Source organism: Aristolochia californica, unplaced genomic scaffold (genome assembly GCF_029961685.1).
Source record: "Aristolochia californica isolate CCGP_79_NKW_82.1479 unplaced genomic scaffold, dmAriCali1.0.hap1 SCAF_11, whole genome shotgun sequence".
Lineage (NCBI taxonomy): Eukaryota > Viridiplantae > Streptophyta > Magnoliopsida > Piperales > Aristolochiaceae > Aristolochia > Aristolochia californica.
Window position 1 is genome coordinate 29,883,748 of NW_027181782.1, and position 17,131 is coordinate 29,900,878.

Genomic DNA, 17,131 nt, shown 5'->3' on the forward strand with positions numbered 1-17,131 from the left:
TCTCAGGCTGCATCAACAATATTAGCAATTTTAGAAAATCACAAGTAGTATTTACAGCTATTCTTAACCAAACTTTGACTAGAGATTGATTTTTTCTTTCAAAAAAACTCTGCCACAACCTGCCGCTTCACTTTCCAAACAAGCAGAAACCCGTAACATGAACTAAATGAAACTTGCCCTGCGGCTCCACTTAAGCTTAAAAGAAAAACAAATACTGTACAATTGTCTCATTTTTCTTATGTACAGAAGGATATGCTTAATCTTTTTGAAACTCTCCAGGAGAAAAAAAAATCGCGACACAGATTTTTTTATGAAAGAATGAGGTTAACTAGAAAACTAATGTCAACTTCTCTAGTCTGAAAGTATATCTTCTAATTCAGGATCCTCTGACTTGGTAAATAGATAATAATCTAGCTCAGTTCCATTTGACAATCTTCCATGCTGAGGCAATACGCGATTGTCCATGTAATCTAAATCAGACCAGTCAGGTTCTTCGTCACTATATTGATCATCTGTTGGCTCACCAACAACTTTGTTGGTGTTGTTCTTACCGCTTTTACCACCTGAAGGGGATTGTCTTTTGATAACAGGGACTGCCTGCAACTCGGACCTTCCACAAATACAGGTTGAAGGGTTTTCGTGAAATTCACCTCTGCCAGGCCTTACTTCATTAGGCTCTCCCATGAAGCCTTTCTGATAAGTTCGAACCTTTGAAGTGAAGGCTTCCCATGTCATGTTAGATCGGTTCATAAACAAAGAGTACAGTTTCTTTGCATTTGGGCGAATTGTTCTCTTGTGACCAAAGTATCTCCTGCCATATACAATAAAGATTGGCACAGTGAGTGATCCAAGAATTGTGAAGAGGTAATGAACAAGAAATAACATGTGCCAGTGGGTCAATTTTTAAAGCCAGACTGACCCCAATAGTTTGGCTTAGAATGACCATCCTGTCCCCATGAAAAGCTTTTTTTTTTTCACTCAACTCCTCTCCTTATACAAAACCTCACAGACAGTTTTTAGGGGAAATTCCAAGTAAAGGCCAAGTTTAAAATGTGTCTATGAAGATTTGGCCTGTGGAAGAGCTACCAAACAAGACCAGACAAAAGCAAGCATAATACTTGTAGGTCAACAAGTCAACGAAGCACCTCATGCTAACAGAGAGAATAAGCCACCATACCTTCGACCAGCCAACATCCTAGCCATGTTACCATTGTTGTTGGTCACAAAAACATCACTCTCATCACAAACTATGAAGTCCAATGCTGCCATGCGTGAAGAAAACGAAGAGAACAGCATCAACTCCTCCTTGCTAGCTAAAGTTTCTTTTGAGTAGAAATTGGGGAAAAGGGCCTTGAGGGGTGCTAACGTTGCCTCCCCTCCATACACTTCCCCAGAAGCCACATATATGTGAACATCTTTACCAAATCCCAAGGCCCTCAACATAAGACCGACCTCTTCTGGAGTGAGAGGACATTTTCCATGCCTTCGTTCCTTTTCTGGAATAGGTGTCTGAACAAACAAACTTGAAATAAGACACAATAAAGAATGCTAGTGATGTCTGTTCATTCAACAAGTCCCACTCGTATGTTTTTTTGGTCTTACATGCAAGGTTTTCCACCTTCTGCGTATGGCCCCTAGTTCCGTCCTTTCCTTCTCTCCACCACCATAATAACACCCAGAGAATGCAAGCATATCAGGTTCAAACCTGGAAAAATGGAAGAAATTAAATGCATGGTAGAAAAACATTTTCTAGTTTTATTTTTCTCCCCTACAGATGTCTCTAGAGAAAGGTGAAGTAATAGTTACTCCTAACTGGTTCACAAATGTGGCAAGTCATAAATAGTTTACAAGATAACATCAAAGCTTCTTATTTTCAAATAGTCAGAACACTTCTAATCAATATTTATTGTAAAGTCTTAAATGATTCACCAGTCTGAGAAACGGTTTTTATGATAAACGAAAAATAAAGTGTGCACTATGTCCTGGTCAAAATGAACTATTTGACTGGTCCACATTTCAGTAATATAAATAAAAGAATACCACCCTAAATCCCAATCAGCCGCTGAGCTCAGAATCTCCCTCATGGGTCAGATTGCTACTTAGCTTCATACTAAGAAGGATTTTGACAACTTTCAGGGTATGTCTTTGCACAACAACTGGAGCACCATTGCCAACCTCTCTGCACCTCCTTGTGTACCTCCCAATCACGCCTGGACCCCTCCCCCACACGGCTTCATTAAATTAAATTTTGATGGCTATGCTAGGGGCTGTCCTGGCATTGCTGGGGTTGGGGGTGCCTTCAGGAACTCTCAGGGAACCATTCTCTTATCATTTGCTGCCCCTCTCAGCCTCACTAATTCTACTAAAGCCGAGCTCTCAGCCCTTCTCCAAGGTCTCCAGCTCTTCACCAGCCATTTTAACGGTCCCCTCATCATTGAAGGAGACTCCCAAAACGTGATTCGTCGGTGCTCCACTGCTGCTGAACCCCCTTGGCATCATTGAGCTGTTTTTCACTCAATTCTAGACATTGGATCTTCTGTTTATTGCTATTGGTCTCATGTATTTCAGTCAGCCAATGCTTTGGCTGACAATATAGCTAATAGAGGCACCTCTCTTCAAGGCCTCATTGTTGAGAGTGTGCCTCCTCCTGTTGTTGTATAGTTGCTTTTCCCTCTTAATAAATTTCTCATTTCCATAAAAAATAAAATAAATAAAAGCAAAGACAGAAGAATGATGAAGGCAGTCTATTACCTCAAGTGAAGAGCAATGAAAAGCCTACTTTTGTCTCTCATCCTCTGAGTCAACTTTTTACCCATTTCATTGATAGGGTTTGTGAACTTCAAAGCATGGTAATTAACTCTACATCGAAGCTTCTGAAGGTCAGTCTCCAGCTTATTAGCAAGTCTGTAATCAAACTTGCTGAGCTGAACAACCTGCATTGATACAGTTCACAAAGACAAGTAATTGAATTTTTTGTTTGTCATCAGTTGACTATGCCAACATATGAAAAGAACAAACATCAGGAGCCAAGTATTAGACGTGTAAGGATGTAACCAACAAAAAAATATCTTAGTTTAGTAGCATTGAGGAGTGTAAGCCCTACTTACAGATTCTTTACACTCCAAAGAAAAAATTAAGATGCGCCAAATTAATAGTTGAAATGAGCGCCACAATTTACAACATTTTAAAAAAACATCCAAGTATTTATAGACTTATCAAGGTACACTTCAACTATTTATAGACTTAGTAAGGTATCACTCACTATAATTTTTACTTTTATATTTGATAACTTAATGCTTTACTAATTTAGAAACAAGGACTCAAAATTAAAATTGGAAACTACTACTTAAAAGATTTCAAATTGAAGCCTCCAACCAAAACAACAAGTTGCCATTTAAGGGATGCTTGCCACCAAACAACAAGTCCTTTTATTCAACACTACAAACTTTAGGAAGCTTGCAACTTAGTGACTTTCCTATTTTGAACTCTCTATTTCTGGAACTTGAGCTTAAATAAGGAAATTCAGACCTCTTTAAACTGCCTTCTTCTTCTTGCTTCTTGCACGAACATGTGTGACTTTGGGGTGATCTTTTGTCCTTAAATATTCTACTGCCAGATCTTCCATATTACGATGTACTGCATCAGTTTGCCACTAAGCTTCCATAGTGGAAACATAAAGTACCTAAGATGGGCAGCATCGAGTGACCTTAATTCTGTATTGGGTTTCTTTATAGCTCCTTGTAAACTCTCTTAAACTCTGTTTCCATTCACTATTTTAGTGTGTCATATGGACCACAAAGTTTTAATGTGAGATGTGAAGTAGCAAATCAACAAGGGAAGCAACATAAGGATGGTACATGTGCAGATGTCCTATAATTACATATTCTGTGGCAAAAAAATAAAAAAATAAAAAAGTTGAATGCTAGTGTTAAATATAAGACAGCCATATCAGGTAAGAAACTTCCCATCTGCTTACAAGGGACTTAAAAGGGAAATTCTTACACTTTTCATTGCCAACAGAAACATATATTCTGAATATCCATGTGCAATAAACCATTTACAACAAACAAGTTAATTATTATAAACATCCAGCCAATTATGCAACTTTTATTTTATTATAATAGCTATTCAAAAAAAATTACAACAGTAATAACATCCCTACAACAAAGTAAGTTACATTACCGGAAAGAAAGGATCAATGGTTTAGCTTCAAAAGACCAAGTGTCTAATGTCTGCTGATATATTTGATGAATGAAGTGGTTCCAGTTAAAGGATATCCATATTTATAAAAGTTTCCAAATTTTTACACCGAGATACATCCTTGCACTTACAAGAGAAATAACAGCTAGTACTAAGTGGATATGGATCTCATTCACCTAGAAGCAACCAAGAGGACCAATTTAACCTATAAAGAAAGCTACAATTCAGATAATCAACTGCCTGGCGGACCATGCTAGTCTGCCAATAGGAAGCCTGAGTCAAAGGAACCTATTTCAGAACACTAAGCATGATTTTAACTAAACGTTAAGAAAAAGTTTCAGAAACTTCAAGCAATGTTTCTCGTTCTTACTAGTTGTTAGAAATGAGAAAGATGAAATCAATTTATCATTTATTATAAAGGATATCAATGTCTCTAAGGTACTTGAATCAATGTGTCCTATTGTTTCTTATAAGTTACTTGATGATCTCCTAACAGTTCATATAGGAAGCCTGAGTCAAAGGAACCTATTTCAGAACTAAATGTTAAGAAAATGTTTCAGAAAATTCAAGCAATGTTTCTCGTACTTGTTCCTACTAGTTGTTAGAAATGAGAAAGATGAAATCAATTTATCATTTATTATAAAGGGTATCAATGTCTCTAAGTTACTCGAATCAACATGTCCTTTTGTTTCTTATAAGTTACTTGATGATCTCCTAACAGTTCATATAGACTTCTCTCAACTTCCCATTCTTTCATAGTGTTACCTTCGTATCCCTGTTGGTTTCATATATTCATCTCCATCTCACTTCGTAATTAACTCTGATATTGTGCACCAAGGAATAAATATAATGTCTCACGAAAAAAGAAGAAAAATTCCAAACTTCATCTTTTCAATCTTTTACTGCCAGTACCAGCCGACTGAAGTAAACACGGAATGATGATAAAAACCTTTATAACTTAAATGCTGAAGAATTTCAAGACAACTACTCACATGCTTCTTTAGAAGAACAGGTAACACGCGATTCTGATAACATCTTTGTGTGCACTTCCTGGGAACACGCATGTTATAGAAGCCCATAATTTTGCCACCCTTTCTGGGGACTTGCTTGATGATTTTGACATCGTTTGAGAGAAAAGAAATAAACCAGTCAACATCAAATATTTCCTCAAAATCACTGCAAGAAACATTAAAATAAGCATCAGACCAAGGTTACTTGATGCTACATCAAAAGGGACCGGATAATAAGAATATCAGATGCTACTAGGCACCTTGCGTCCTTCCAGAAAGATTTCTGGTCCAATTTTGGAACAACAAGAGTAGCATTCAGAATTCGAGCAGCAACAACAGCATCTGTTATCTGTAAAAACACTTAGTGATATAAGAACAATTTTTTTTTCTAGAACAGAACTATAAGAGCAAAACTGATAATGAAGTTAAGAACATCTAGGAAAACCTAGCATTTGCAGATCATAAATCAATATATAAAAAACATTGTATCTTGCATTGTTTGCAGCGGTCAATGTTATAAGATGTGAATTTTTTTTAAGCCAGCTACCCACTTGCATTTTAAACTCTCCTCACTTTACTATATGTCTTCGTGGGGTGGGCTTTATTGCCGACAAGGGTCAACTGCCAATGAGCTCCAATCTAAGCAATCTACTGATTCATATACCTCCTATTTGAAACAATAGAAAATTAATAAAAAAAAAAGGGGAAGGCAACACCTACGAGCACACAACCCAAATCAGGCAAAACACAAAAATACAAACTGAAGCTAATTACAGTCCAAGGAAGGCACATTCTCCAGGTTAATTACAATCTGGGGGTGAAGATGACCCATTCCATCAAAACTATCAGCAAGAGAGTTAGCTGATAGGAGTACGTGAGACCACTCTATTGTCATAGTAGCTGCGAGATCCTTAATCTGAAGGAATTGATGGAAGAACTTCCAAGCAAAATGCCCATCACCTTTGGCCTAGGAAATAACTCCTTTGAAAAGCAAAAAAAGATGGTATTTTGAAAAACAAAAACCACAACTCTTTTGTGTTGCTAGCATATGAATTCTAGGATGCCCAGTTAACATGTGACTGCACTACAAATAGATGGTATTCGACATTGGCAAGAAAAGGCTAACTGCAGGTTTCATGGAGACCAGTATAAAAAAGGAAGTCACGGTACTAGAAATGACTGTGCGGTAATACAGTAGCAAACGATACGTCCTATGAAATTATTGAAACCTACTTTATTTAGGTACCGTCTGACAATCAAATACAGGATTAAGAAATTATTCAAGAGCCACCTGGAAAAAGTGGGCCAGATATATATAGTCCTTCCAGTCCATAAAAGCATACAGTGATCGCTTCCTCCTTGATAACTAACTTGCCACTGGTGATACAGTTACCAAAAGTAGCAGAAAATACATTTTTTTCAAAACCTTATTTACATAAAATCCAAAGAGGGTTTTATCTAACTCAGTTGAAAATTTAACTAAATAAGTTTTTTTAATTGAAAAGTGGGATTTAACCAAATAAGTGGGTCTAAGTTTGTCTACATTGTTTGTTCTTAATAAAAAAAATTATCAAAGGGAGTGTATGTCAAATGCATATCTATAAAAAGCAACATAGTTAAAAATCATCATAAATATTACCCCTGTTCTTTGCTGATTCAATCCCCCGCTAGTAGCAATCATCAAATACCTATTAGAACTTGTCACTTCAACAGCAGCTGTAATTTGAAAGTGAATGACTGTACATTAAAATTCAGGCGCAAGCACTTGAAGAGTATATGAAAGGAAAAGTTGTAAATTATGGGGAGAATTGAACAGTTATCACCATCACCGCACAAATTAAAAATAAAATCGACTGAGTGGAAACGGCAATCAGGAGCATCGACAACTGCCCATCTCTCTATCCATAAATAGTTTTACATGGGAAAGGGGACCAAACCCAAATACTCCAACCGGAAGAATAATCCCCTGCTGTTACTTAAAAAGTAGGGCCAGAGGCAGCCCATGGAAGGTTCAATGCAATAATAGCATCCTTCACATTTCAAAAACTCGGTAATAATTTTGAAATATGAATCAGTGCACATTCAAATCCAGTTCCCAGAGACAACGGATCCCAAGTCCGGGAGTTTGACAGTCAATCGGCCGTTAGATGCGAGTGAACAAAAGAATCCAGAAAGGAGACCCACTTGGAAACTTCTTGCTCGAATTACTGCAACCATAGTAGAATTTGGAGAGACTCGATGTCCAGAGATCCTTCCCAGCGCTCCCATGATTCTGAAGTCACGAAAACATTAACACGAGAGCAGATCCAATCAGGCCCACCGCTCAAAACGCAAAAATCAAAATCCACCACCATAAAAATCAATTAAAAAAGACCGTGACCGGAACGCGAAAGCCCTCCACGTCAATCAACTCCTTCCGCACCAGCGCCGCAGTCTTCAACTAGAAACAGCCAGAAGGACGAACACGATCAACAACACAAGAAAGCATCAGGACACGACACAACTGGGGGTGGCAACATAGCAAATAAGCGTAATACTGAGCGAGAGAGAGAGAGAGAGAGGGAGAGAACGTACGAGATGCGAAGTCCGGTCGGGAGGCGCCGGAGTGATAAAAGAAATGATGGCGAGGAGGAGAAGGACAGCAGCGGAGAAAGCGGAGACGGCCGAAATGAGGTACCTCCTGCTGTGGGAGCGCCGCCGTGACACCATCTTCTTCTTCATGCAATGGTGCGGCGAGTTACCCAATAGTCGGCCACCACTCTTTCACTCTTGCTCTGAGGCGGAGTAGCAGAGGGAGAGAGTTGAGAGACGGGACGGTCCGGCAAGCGTGGAGGCGGAGAACAAGGATTCAATCATCGCTAGGCTCCGTCCTTATTTACAAAACTGTACTCCTTTAATAAAAAGTAAAAACATCGTAATCTTCCTTCATTAAAAAATCAATTTTTAACAAATCCACGTGAGAAGCACGTGAGTTTGTTAGTCTTCTTTATCTCTATAGAAAGAACAAGGCAGAGGAAATGGCAATTCTTGCAAAATTTTCTCTACTCGTGAGTAGGATCTGATTTGGAGGATTTTTTTCCTTCAGATTTACCAGCCTGTCGTTTTACCTTCTCCAATAAACTACCTCTTTACATAACTTCATATTTTATTATCTCCCTAGTAGTAATTGATAATGGCAAATCAGCAGATCCATGGGCGCGCTGATACAGATTCTCTCCAGGGAACTCCGTTCGATGAAGGTCCTCAAGTGGACTACTCCCTCTTCTGTCTTCTTTCTCACCATTGCCTTTTCCGTCGCAGTAGCAGCAGCACGGAAAAGAAAAATGTCAAGAGTCCAGCTTTTTAACTGCCCCTTCCACTACACCTGACAATCGGCCCGCTCTCTTTTCTATCCTGTTTCCTCTAACATTCTCATCTCTTAACTCCTCTGCTTCTTCTCCTGCAGATATTTCTGTGGAGGAATTGACTGGAATAATTTGGCATTAAAAAATTTCAGGCAGTTGGATTGTTGCAACCTGAAATGAAATTAGGTACAGCTTCTTCTCTTAGAATTTGATGTTTTCTATATAATATTTCTATTGTGATGTGTCTTGCATTTCGAAAAAATGCAATCCAGCTTGGTCGATCTAGGTCAGTTTGCCTGAAACCAACTCAGAAAAATTAACCAAATCTCGTTTGATCAGATGAAGTTGTAAATAACTTAATACTAATGCAACTTGAAGTATTAAAGCAACTCAAATAGCAGCTGCTTTTATTTCAGAGATCAATAACAATCTCGGGGAAGCTAATGAATGTTGGATAATGATACACCAGAGTGGTAGTTGCTATCGATCTTTCACACTATCACTGCATTTAGATTTTTCATTACAGTTATAGCATATTTACACCTCAGGCGATTCACTAAAAACTAAAAAGAGCTCAAGTAGTTGAAAGAATTTTAATAGGTTTGGTGGAAATTTCACAGAAGGTAAATACGAAAGCAAGAGTGTAAAGTTTTGAAACAGACACAGCCTTTTGAAGGTTAGGGCAGAGCCAAAATTTTGAAGCCAGTTCTGAAAGGTATATATTTGTGGGTTATTGGTGATTGACCTGAGATCATTGGATGCTTCACTTGCTAGCATTAACCCTTTGATTTCCCAATTATTCTCGCTCTTGCTCTTGCTTACAAGATTGAAAACACTTTGACATTTTCATTATTTTTTAAAGGTTGTGTAGAAAAAATGTAAATAATTTTTTTTTTCGTTCAACCTAAACCTTTTTAGTATGGAACAACACCTTTTGTTTTCAATTTTTTTAATAGAAAAAATAACTTGAGACCACAAAAGTATAAGAAAATTAGTCAAAGAAAATTATATTTCAATAGAAAAAAAAATTTCTAATGCAAAAACTGATGGAAGGAAATTTCCTCTTATGGCACAAACAGTCCCCAATATAGGTGTTTGTTTGGAAAACTATTTTACCCTCCAATGTTTGTATTACATAGGTTTTTTTTTTTTTTTTTAAGCTGTTACAGTGTTTGTTAATGTGTGAGCTAAACTGAATGCTTTGTTTACTCAAGACTGGTGCCGATTGTCAACAGAATATACAATAAACTTCAAAGAGAATCATTGGGTCGGTAGAAAATAAACTATCAAATCACATGTTAGGCTATGGTCCAGATTTAAATTAGATGTGAGAGTTGTTGGCAAATTTATGTTAAAAATTAGATACAACTGTGGTTGGAAATCATCCAAGTCAAGGCTCAACTAATCTTTTTAAATCGATGGTTTTATAATTAAAGTTGAATCTAGAACTCTTTCATCGTACATCCTCTCTAGACCGGTGGCAACTGGTTCATGAATTGGTCTTTGAACTGGCACCGTCGAGGCTCAACTCTCTGCTTCTTCTTCTGGTTGTTGAAATTCTTCATCCAAATTCTTAAGCATAATTTTCTTAGTCTCAGATCATGAAAAATAATTGACCTCTTCATTCATCAGTTTGGAAACTAGAAGTAGAACTAACTTCTCTGTGAAATCATTGAGACCCTTATTGGGAATCACATTTGGCCCATCTGAACCTCTGGACGACTGAACAAGCAATGAACAAGTGAGCAACCATTCGATGGAAAAGTTGCCTTGAAATTGGATCAATGTTCTGAGACATTCAGTGTAGTCATTGTCGACAATCTTCTGTAATACACCTTTTGGAAAACTTACATCCATAGATATACTCAAGATTGCCAACCGTTCAAGCAAGTTTTACTATAAAAAAATCGGAGATTCTTACTCTTCTTTTACTTTTTCTTTTGTGTATAAAGCTAATGACAATCAGTAGATTTGATAACCGAAAACTAAAGAATTCCAAGTAAGACGACAAGCCCGTCTTTTTGTAAAGGGAAGTACCTTTTGGTATATCTGTTTTGTCTGGCCTAAACTTAGTTGCTGCACTGCTCCATTCTTTTTGCTTCCTGCACCTTTCAAGCAACTGCCAAGTACAAAACCAAAGGTTGCCATGTTCATGCATTTCATAGGCTCACTGCAGTATATTTGTTGTAAGAGTAAACAGCCAAATAGGATCTGGCACCAGGGCCATTAACAAGATAAATTCAACTTGCACTTCAGTTTGAAATGATAAAAATAATGAACGCCTTGACTTTAATAAAAGAAAACAGTCCAGATATCTTACTTAATCTTTGATCACCAACTTTGAAGAGAGATAATATTAAAAAAAAAACCTATTTTACTGCACCAGAGGAATCGCTAAGAAGACACTTATAATAGTTTTGACAACTGTTTTCTCTAATGCTTCACTGGGTTGATTCAGTGTAGATCCTATTAAGGATTTCGAACTTGTTGGTTTTCCATTTTCGTCTTCTTTGAACTAACAAAAATCTTGAAATCACCTGGATGCTAGCCTTCACTTGGACTGTATAATCTTACTGCTCACTGCTCAGTCTACAACCCCAAGAAAGCAATGGACTGAATAGATAGATTCTTTAAGAGACATTGTTGTCTACCTCTTTATCATTGAGCATCGATTTCGGCCATAGTTGAGTAGATAAGGATTTCCCAGAAAGAAAAAGTTATTGCTTCTCTGTATCCGAGTTTCCCCACACCTGAACGTGAGTGAACGCACGATAATGACTTGTGCACAACAAAACAGGACTCTGTACCTTGGTTTTCTCTGTCTAGGTCATGCCATCTTTAGATATGCCGACCGACCTTGAAATTAATCGTTTTCTGACCTGGTTGGGCCTTTCTTTAGAGTTGAAACAGAGCATCCTAGGGCCGCGTTTCCACTTTCAACATCTAATAGACAATTCATCGAACAACTCAAGGGCAGGAAGACACATGGACGACAAAGGATAGGGTATCTCAGTCTGCTTCTGAATCCTATGCGAGTCCAAGGTTGGGTTTCAATATAATAACACAGTGGTGAAAATTTTATGAAACTGTTTTCAAGGGATGGTTCCAACTGCTTGGGTTTTGTCGCCTACTTGTGAACATATTTTAATAGCTTACTACAATATTCTCCTTTTAAGTTTTCTTTCGTGGCTTTTAAAATTTAAAAACAGGAACAGGTCAAAGATTGGGAACTGGGGCCAGAACAGTGAATTATGTACCTAAGCATTGTGGTGGTTGATCCAACAATTGATTAAAAATTGAAATGGGTTTATTGTAGACTCACTCACAAGATCAATATTCATTTTCAGAGGCAAATCCTACATTCGATCCTCAACATCCACAGTGAAATTGCATAATCAAAGAGCAAATCTTGATTCAGAATCCATAGTACTCGGGAGGATTATTATTGAAATAAGAAAGTAAAAAGGCCAAAATTAGTCTAATTCAATTACGCATGAAGTCTACAATTGTGTGTGTAATTCTACTGAGATGTTTAAGGTCGTCAGGCAACAAACTATGTAGCTATGGACTTTTATCTGGTTTGTTTATGCATGTAAGTCACCAAAAAAAAAAAAAAAAAAAATATATATATATATATATATATATAATTAAAATAGAAAATTCAAATTAAAAACAAAAAATATACAAAAACACTCCTACGAATATAAATAAAATATATTTGAGTAATTCTTATGAAAACCACTAATTTTTTTTAAAAAAAGGATAAAAACTAACAAGAAGTATGCTATGGTAAATGACATAAGAAATAAGCATGCTTATTATTATTAATATTAAATTTACTTTAAATTTAAATTAATTAATATTAGTAATAGATCTAATTTTTAAAAAAATTTATTTGAACCACTATGTTAAAATTTATTTCCATTTTAACTTCTAATTTAATCAAATTATGAATTTTTAGTAAGTTTTTAAATATAATTTAGGTTAGTTTTCTAATATAACCCTCCTCATATTTTCAAAATGTGGTCAATTTTTTTTGTGAAAATGGCGTAAATTGAATTGAAGAGGGGGGAATGTAAAATTGCATCTCTCTAGCCTGTAAGGAGAGTTGCCTAACACTAAGGTTGTGTTTGGAACATAAAAAATGAAGAAAAAACAAAAGGAAGAGAAGAGAAAGAGAAAGGGAAAAAAAAAGTTTTATTTTCTCTTGTTTAAATGCCCATAGAAAGTGAGAGAGAAAATGGAAGAGAAATGTAGTTTCTTTTATTTGGATACATGTGAAAAATAAAAAATAAAAAATAAAATTAATAATATTTTAAATTTTTGATGATTTAAATTTTCTTTCAAGTTTCTATTTTTTTCTTTTCTCTCCAAATTCCATCATTTTGTGAGAGAAAATTTATTAACTAAGACAAAATTTTCATTTCTGTCAATGATTTTATGCTATCAAACAACATAACATAACTTTTTGTTCTTTTTTTTTTTTTTTTTCTTTTCTATAGGTTTCAAACAAGCCCTAAAAGACTAAGCTAAAAAACAGGAGCAAGGAAAACAATGTACGCTTATACACATAAACTCCTCTGCATTCATCAAGACACCTTCATTAGCCTATTTATCTACCTCACCCTTCACCCATCTCAAACGTGGCTCCAAGTGATGCAAAGACCATGGGTGAGATCTAAAATTCCTTCCCAATAGGGCAAAAGCCTCCAGGTGGCTTGTTGTTACTCAAATCCCAACTTATGGCTGTCTTGGAATCTTCTTCAATAATGTAAGACAAGTGAGAGTGTTGTCTAGTAAGGCATGACCAATGTTCCAATAATGTAAGACAAGTGAGAGTGTTGTCTAGTAAGGCATGACCAATGGAGAAGGGTTAGAGTTTCTGTAGTTAAGGTGTCAAATTAGTGCAATTTCGGATGATACCCCTAAACCCAGTTGGGGCTTGGATAACCCTTCACACTATAATCAAAATTTTAAGTTCAACATTCCCAAGGGGTAGGAGCCCAACCCTCTATGTTGACGGGGGAGAACTCAATTTGGGTATATAGCCAGGCTACGATGTGTTTTGATTGTTGTGTTGTCCACTTGATACGCATTTTTAGAGACTCCTCTAAAGACATTGTTATTGTGCTCTTCGTTAGTGCCCCAAGGTAGGATCGCCAGGCCACTCTTCCACATCATTTGCCTAAGACAGGACATGGGCATCATGCAGCCCTGACTAATAAGGTCAAGGAAGGTGGCCGACATGCAGTAGCTGTTGCCAAAGAGAAGTAGGAATGGGTTCCACAACAGAGAAGTGAATGGGTAGTGAAGAAGGAGATCGATGGTCTCTTCACCATCATAGGGCTTGTAGAGAGAATTATTGATATGCCTCTTTGTTGGACGTTGTCATAAGTTAGGATCTTTCCTCTTATATCATACTAGTAGAAGAAGACAATCTTGTGGGCCCCATGGAGCTTCAGAGGCAGAAGACCAAATATCTATCTAATGGGTCCATTGAGTATCTTAAAGCATGCTTTGTTGCCAAGGGTCAGGGCTATACTCAGGTACCTGGTCTTGATTACACGAACATCTTTAGTCCCATTGTAAAGGCTACCACTGTCCAAGTTGTGCTCTCTATTGTTGTGGCCAACAAATAGCCTCTTCGACAACTTGATGTCAAGAATGCATTCCTCAACAGTACTCTCACTGAAAATGTTTAAATAGAATAGCCTTCTAGGTACATTGGCCCTCGTTTCCCTCATCATGTTTGTCAGTTACAGAAGACTCTCTATGGTATCAAGCAAGCCCTTTGTGCCTAGTTCCAACGCTTCAACTCATTTATCACTCAACTTGGTTTCTTCTGCAGCCATGCTAACACTTCTTTGTTTGTCTTTCATAAGCACTCTGACATTATATATCCACTCCTTTATGTTGATGACATTATTGTTACTAGAAACAACTCAACTCTTATAAACAAATTCACTCGTAAGCTCAATTTTGAGTTTGCCACTAAGGATTTGGGTCCTCTCAGTTACTTTTTTAGCCTTGAGACTTTATCAACTATCGATGGACTATTTATCAGTCAGCTCAAATATGCACGGGATATTCTTACTCGAGCTCGGTTACTTGATAGCAAACATGTCCATACATCTATGGTCATATCCTAACATTTGTCCATTGATGATTCTCTATTTTTGGATCCTCTCATTGGCGCACTTCACTATCTTACCATCACACGCCTTGACATTGCCCATGCGGTCAATTCTGTTAGCCAATTACTGCAAGCTCCCACTGAAGATCATTTTCTTGCTATTAAGCGTATTTTTCGCTATGTCAAAGGCATCATTCACTTTGGCCTTACCTTTCGCTCATCTACTACTCTTTGTGCTCTAGTTGCTTACTCTGATGTTGATCGGGCAAGTTGTCCTAACACTCATCGCTCTACCTCTAGTTACTCCATTTATCTTGGCAACAATTTGATTTCTTAGAGTACTATAAAGCAACCTACGGTATCACGTTCCAATTGTGAATCTAAGTATCGTAACAACAAAAGTGCAATCTTCATGAGCTTCTATCCAGTTTCTCACAAGCGAGCCAAACATGTTGAATTAGATTATCATTTCCTTCAAGAACTTGTTGTTGTTGACAAACTTCACACGCAGTATGTGCCTTCTCACCCGCAAGTTGCTGACATTTTTGCCAAAAGTATTTCACATCCTCTTTTTGAATTTTTTTGCTCCAAGCTTCACGTCTGTTCCAATCCATTGCTCAGTTTGCGGGGGGTGTATGAAGGATAACGCGCCGTAACATAAGCCTGAAGATTAGATTTCCATTACAGGAATCAGAGGCAGAAGACCGATTAACTGAAGGCAGAAAAACCCGATTATTGTTGAAAATTTTCTTTATAAATTCAATATAAACTCTCACAATCAATTCGTGATGATTACAAAAATTTAATTGAATCTTTTCAACTTGTACCCTCGGTGTCTAAGAGGGTTCTTCAGAGCCCCAGATTCCACCCAATGGTTATTCTTGCCTCAGAAGCTAATAGATTTATTTTTGGTCTAGTCAAAGAGAGATGGATAGGCACTACTAGGAGCCTCATGGTTGATCCGACGGTCCATCCAAAAAATGACCTAGTGGATAGACTTAACTCTAAAACTTATGTTACTTCTAAACTCATCAATAAGTATGAGAATGTTCTTCCAAAGAGGGGATGTGTGTGTATTGGACAATAGGAAGGCGTCCAACAACTTGGGTTGTAGTTATACTTCGTAACTACAATTTTGACACTAAAGTACCTCTTTATTGGTGTTGAAATCCTCATAGCCACCTTGTTAGCATAACAGTGTTCATGTATTTGATTTGCTCGATATCTTGGCCCCCCTCCCATTTGAGAGCACAAAATATCTACCCACTTGACTAAATGATACTATGAGATTTTTGAGGAGGATCCTCTCCATTAAAAACTTCCTCTCTAGCACTTGATTTTGATGACAAATACTTGCTGGACAGTTCATGAGGAGCAAGTTATATAATGGTAGATCAGCTAGTGTGGCCATGACAATATTGAGTCCACTAGCTTTAAATAAAAGCTTTCCCTTCCACATAGTGAACCACCTTTCAAATTTGTTCGAAATTGGGTCCATATGGCCTTGGATGGCTTGTGTATTGTGAGAGGTAACCCCAAGTAGGTGGCTAGGAGCTGTGAGATTTGGCAACTAAGAAGAGTTGATTTCATCTAGTCTATTATCCTGCACATGAATATCATAAACTACCAACGTGCTCTAATTTATTTATTTTTCCCATAAGAGCTTCCTAAACTGAGGATGATATTGATTATGTGAGCTTCTTCTACAATGACATGGGCAAAAACCCGTGTGCCATCAACAAACTAGAGCATGACATATCTAGTCCCACTAGTTCAACAATTGGCTCTGGCCTTCCCTTGTCACAGGCCATGGTAAAAAAACTCCTTAGGCTCTCGCCGACCAAGTTGAGAAGCAAGGGTGAAAGTGAATTCCCCTATCAAGAGCCTTTTATAGCTCTTAAATACTAAGGGATGTTGCCTTTTATGAGGATAGGAAAGGAATGGGATGCAATGCTACTTATATCCAATTTCATCAATCACATTCTAGTGGTCTAGAAGTTGCCAACTTATATGTTCAAAAGCTTTTTCCAATTCAAGTTTGACCAAAATTTGAGGGAGCATCTTATTGTGGGAGAGGCAAGCTAGTTTTGGTGCAGCTAAGGTTGTATCAAGGATCTGATCGCTCTGAACCAACTTATGCATTCAAAAGCTTTTTCCAATTCAAGTTTGACCAAAATTTGAGGGAGCGTCTTATTGTGGTAGAAGCCAGCTAGTTTGGGTGCAGCTAAGGTTGTATCAAGGATATGATCACTCTAGATCAAGGTGCATTGCCAAAAGTCGATGACTCATGGAAGAACTTGCTTAATCGGTTTACTACACACAAGAGATATTTTATAGGTGTTGTTAATGAAGCTAACAGGTCAAAAGTCAATGCGATGCCCCACATTTGGGTTTTGGAGAACAAGGTGATGAAGGAGGCTCCTAGAGCTCTTGAAGTAAGGACA

The 17,131-nt window shown here is 37.4% G+C and overlaps 1 protein-coding gene across 1 annotated transcript; it reads right to left on the minus strand.

Annotated features, from left to right (window-relative positions):
* Positions 1-163: 163 nt before the first annotated feature.
* LOC137944035 (O-fucosyltransferase 16) lies at positions 164-8,049 on the minus strand. Its single transcript, XM_068789527.1, has 10 exons — positions 7,785-8,049; positions 7,591-7,650; positions 7,395-7,482; positions 6,850-6,926; positions 5,471-5,559; positions 5,193-5,376; positions 2,752-2,933; positions 1,603-1,705; positions 1,178-1,509; positions 164-811 (listed from the first exon to the last, which is right to left on the minus strand). Exons 1-10 carry the CDS (start codon positions 7,929-7,931, stop codon positions 352-354), a joined length of 1,722 nt encoding a protein of 573 aa, XP_068645628.1. The 5' UTR covers positions 7,932-8,049; the 3' UTR covers positions 164-351.
* Positions 8,050-17,131: the final 9,082 nt, after the last annotated feature.

Coding starts and splice junctions, on each gene's coding strand:
- LOC137944035 (XM_068789527.1), bottom strand. CDS start 7,931: ATGAAGAAGAAGATGGTGTCACGGCGGCGCTCCCACAGCAGGAGGTAC. Junction 7,651..7,784: donor CCGACCGGACTTCGCATCTC/GTACGTTCTCTC, acceptor GGCTGTTTCTAG/TTGAAGACTGCGGCGCTGGT. Junction 5,560..6,849: donor TGAATCAGCAAAGAACAGGG/GTAATATTTATG, acceptor GTGTTTTTACAG/ATAACAGATGCTGTTGTTGC.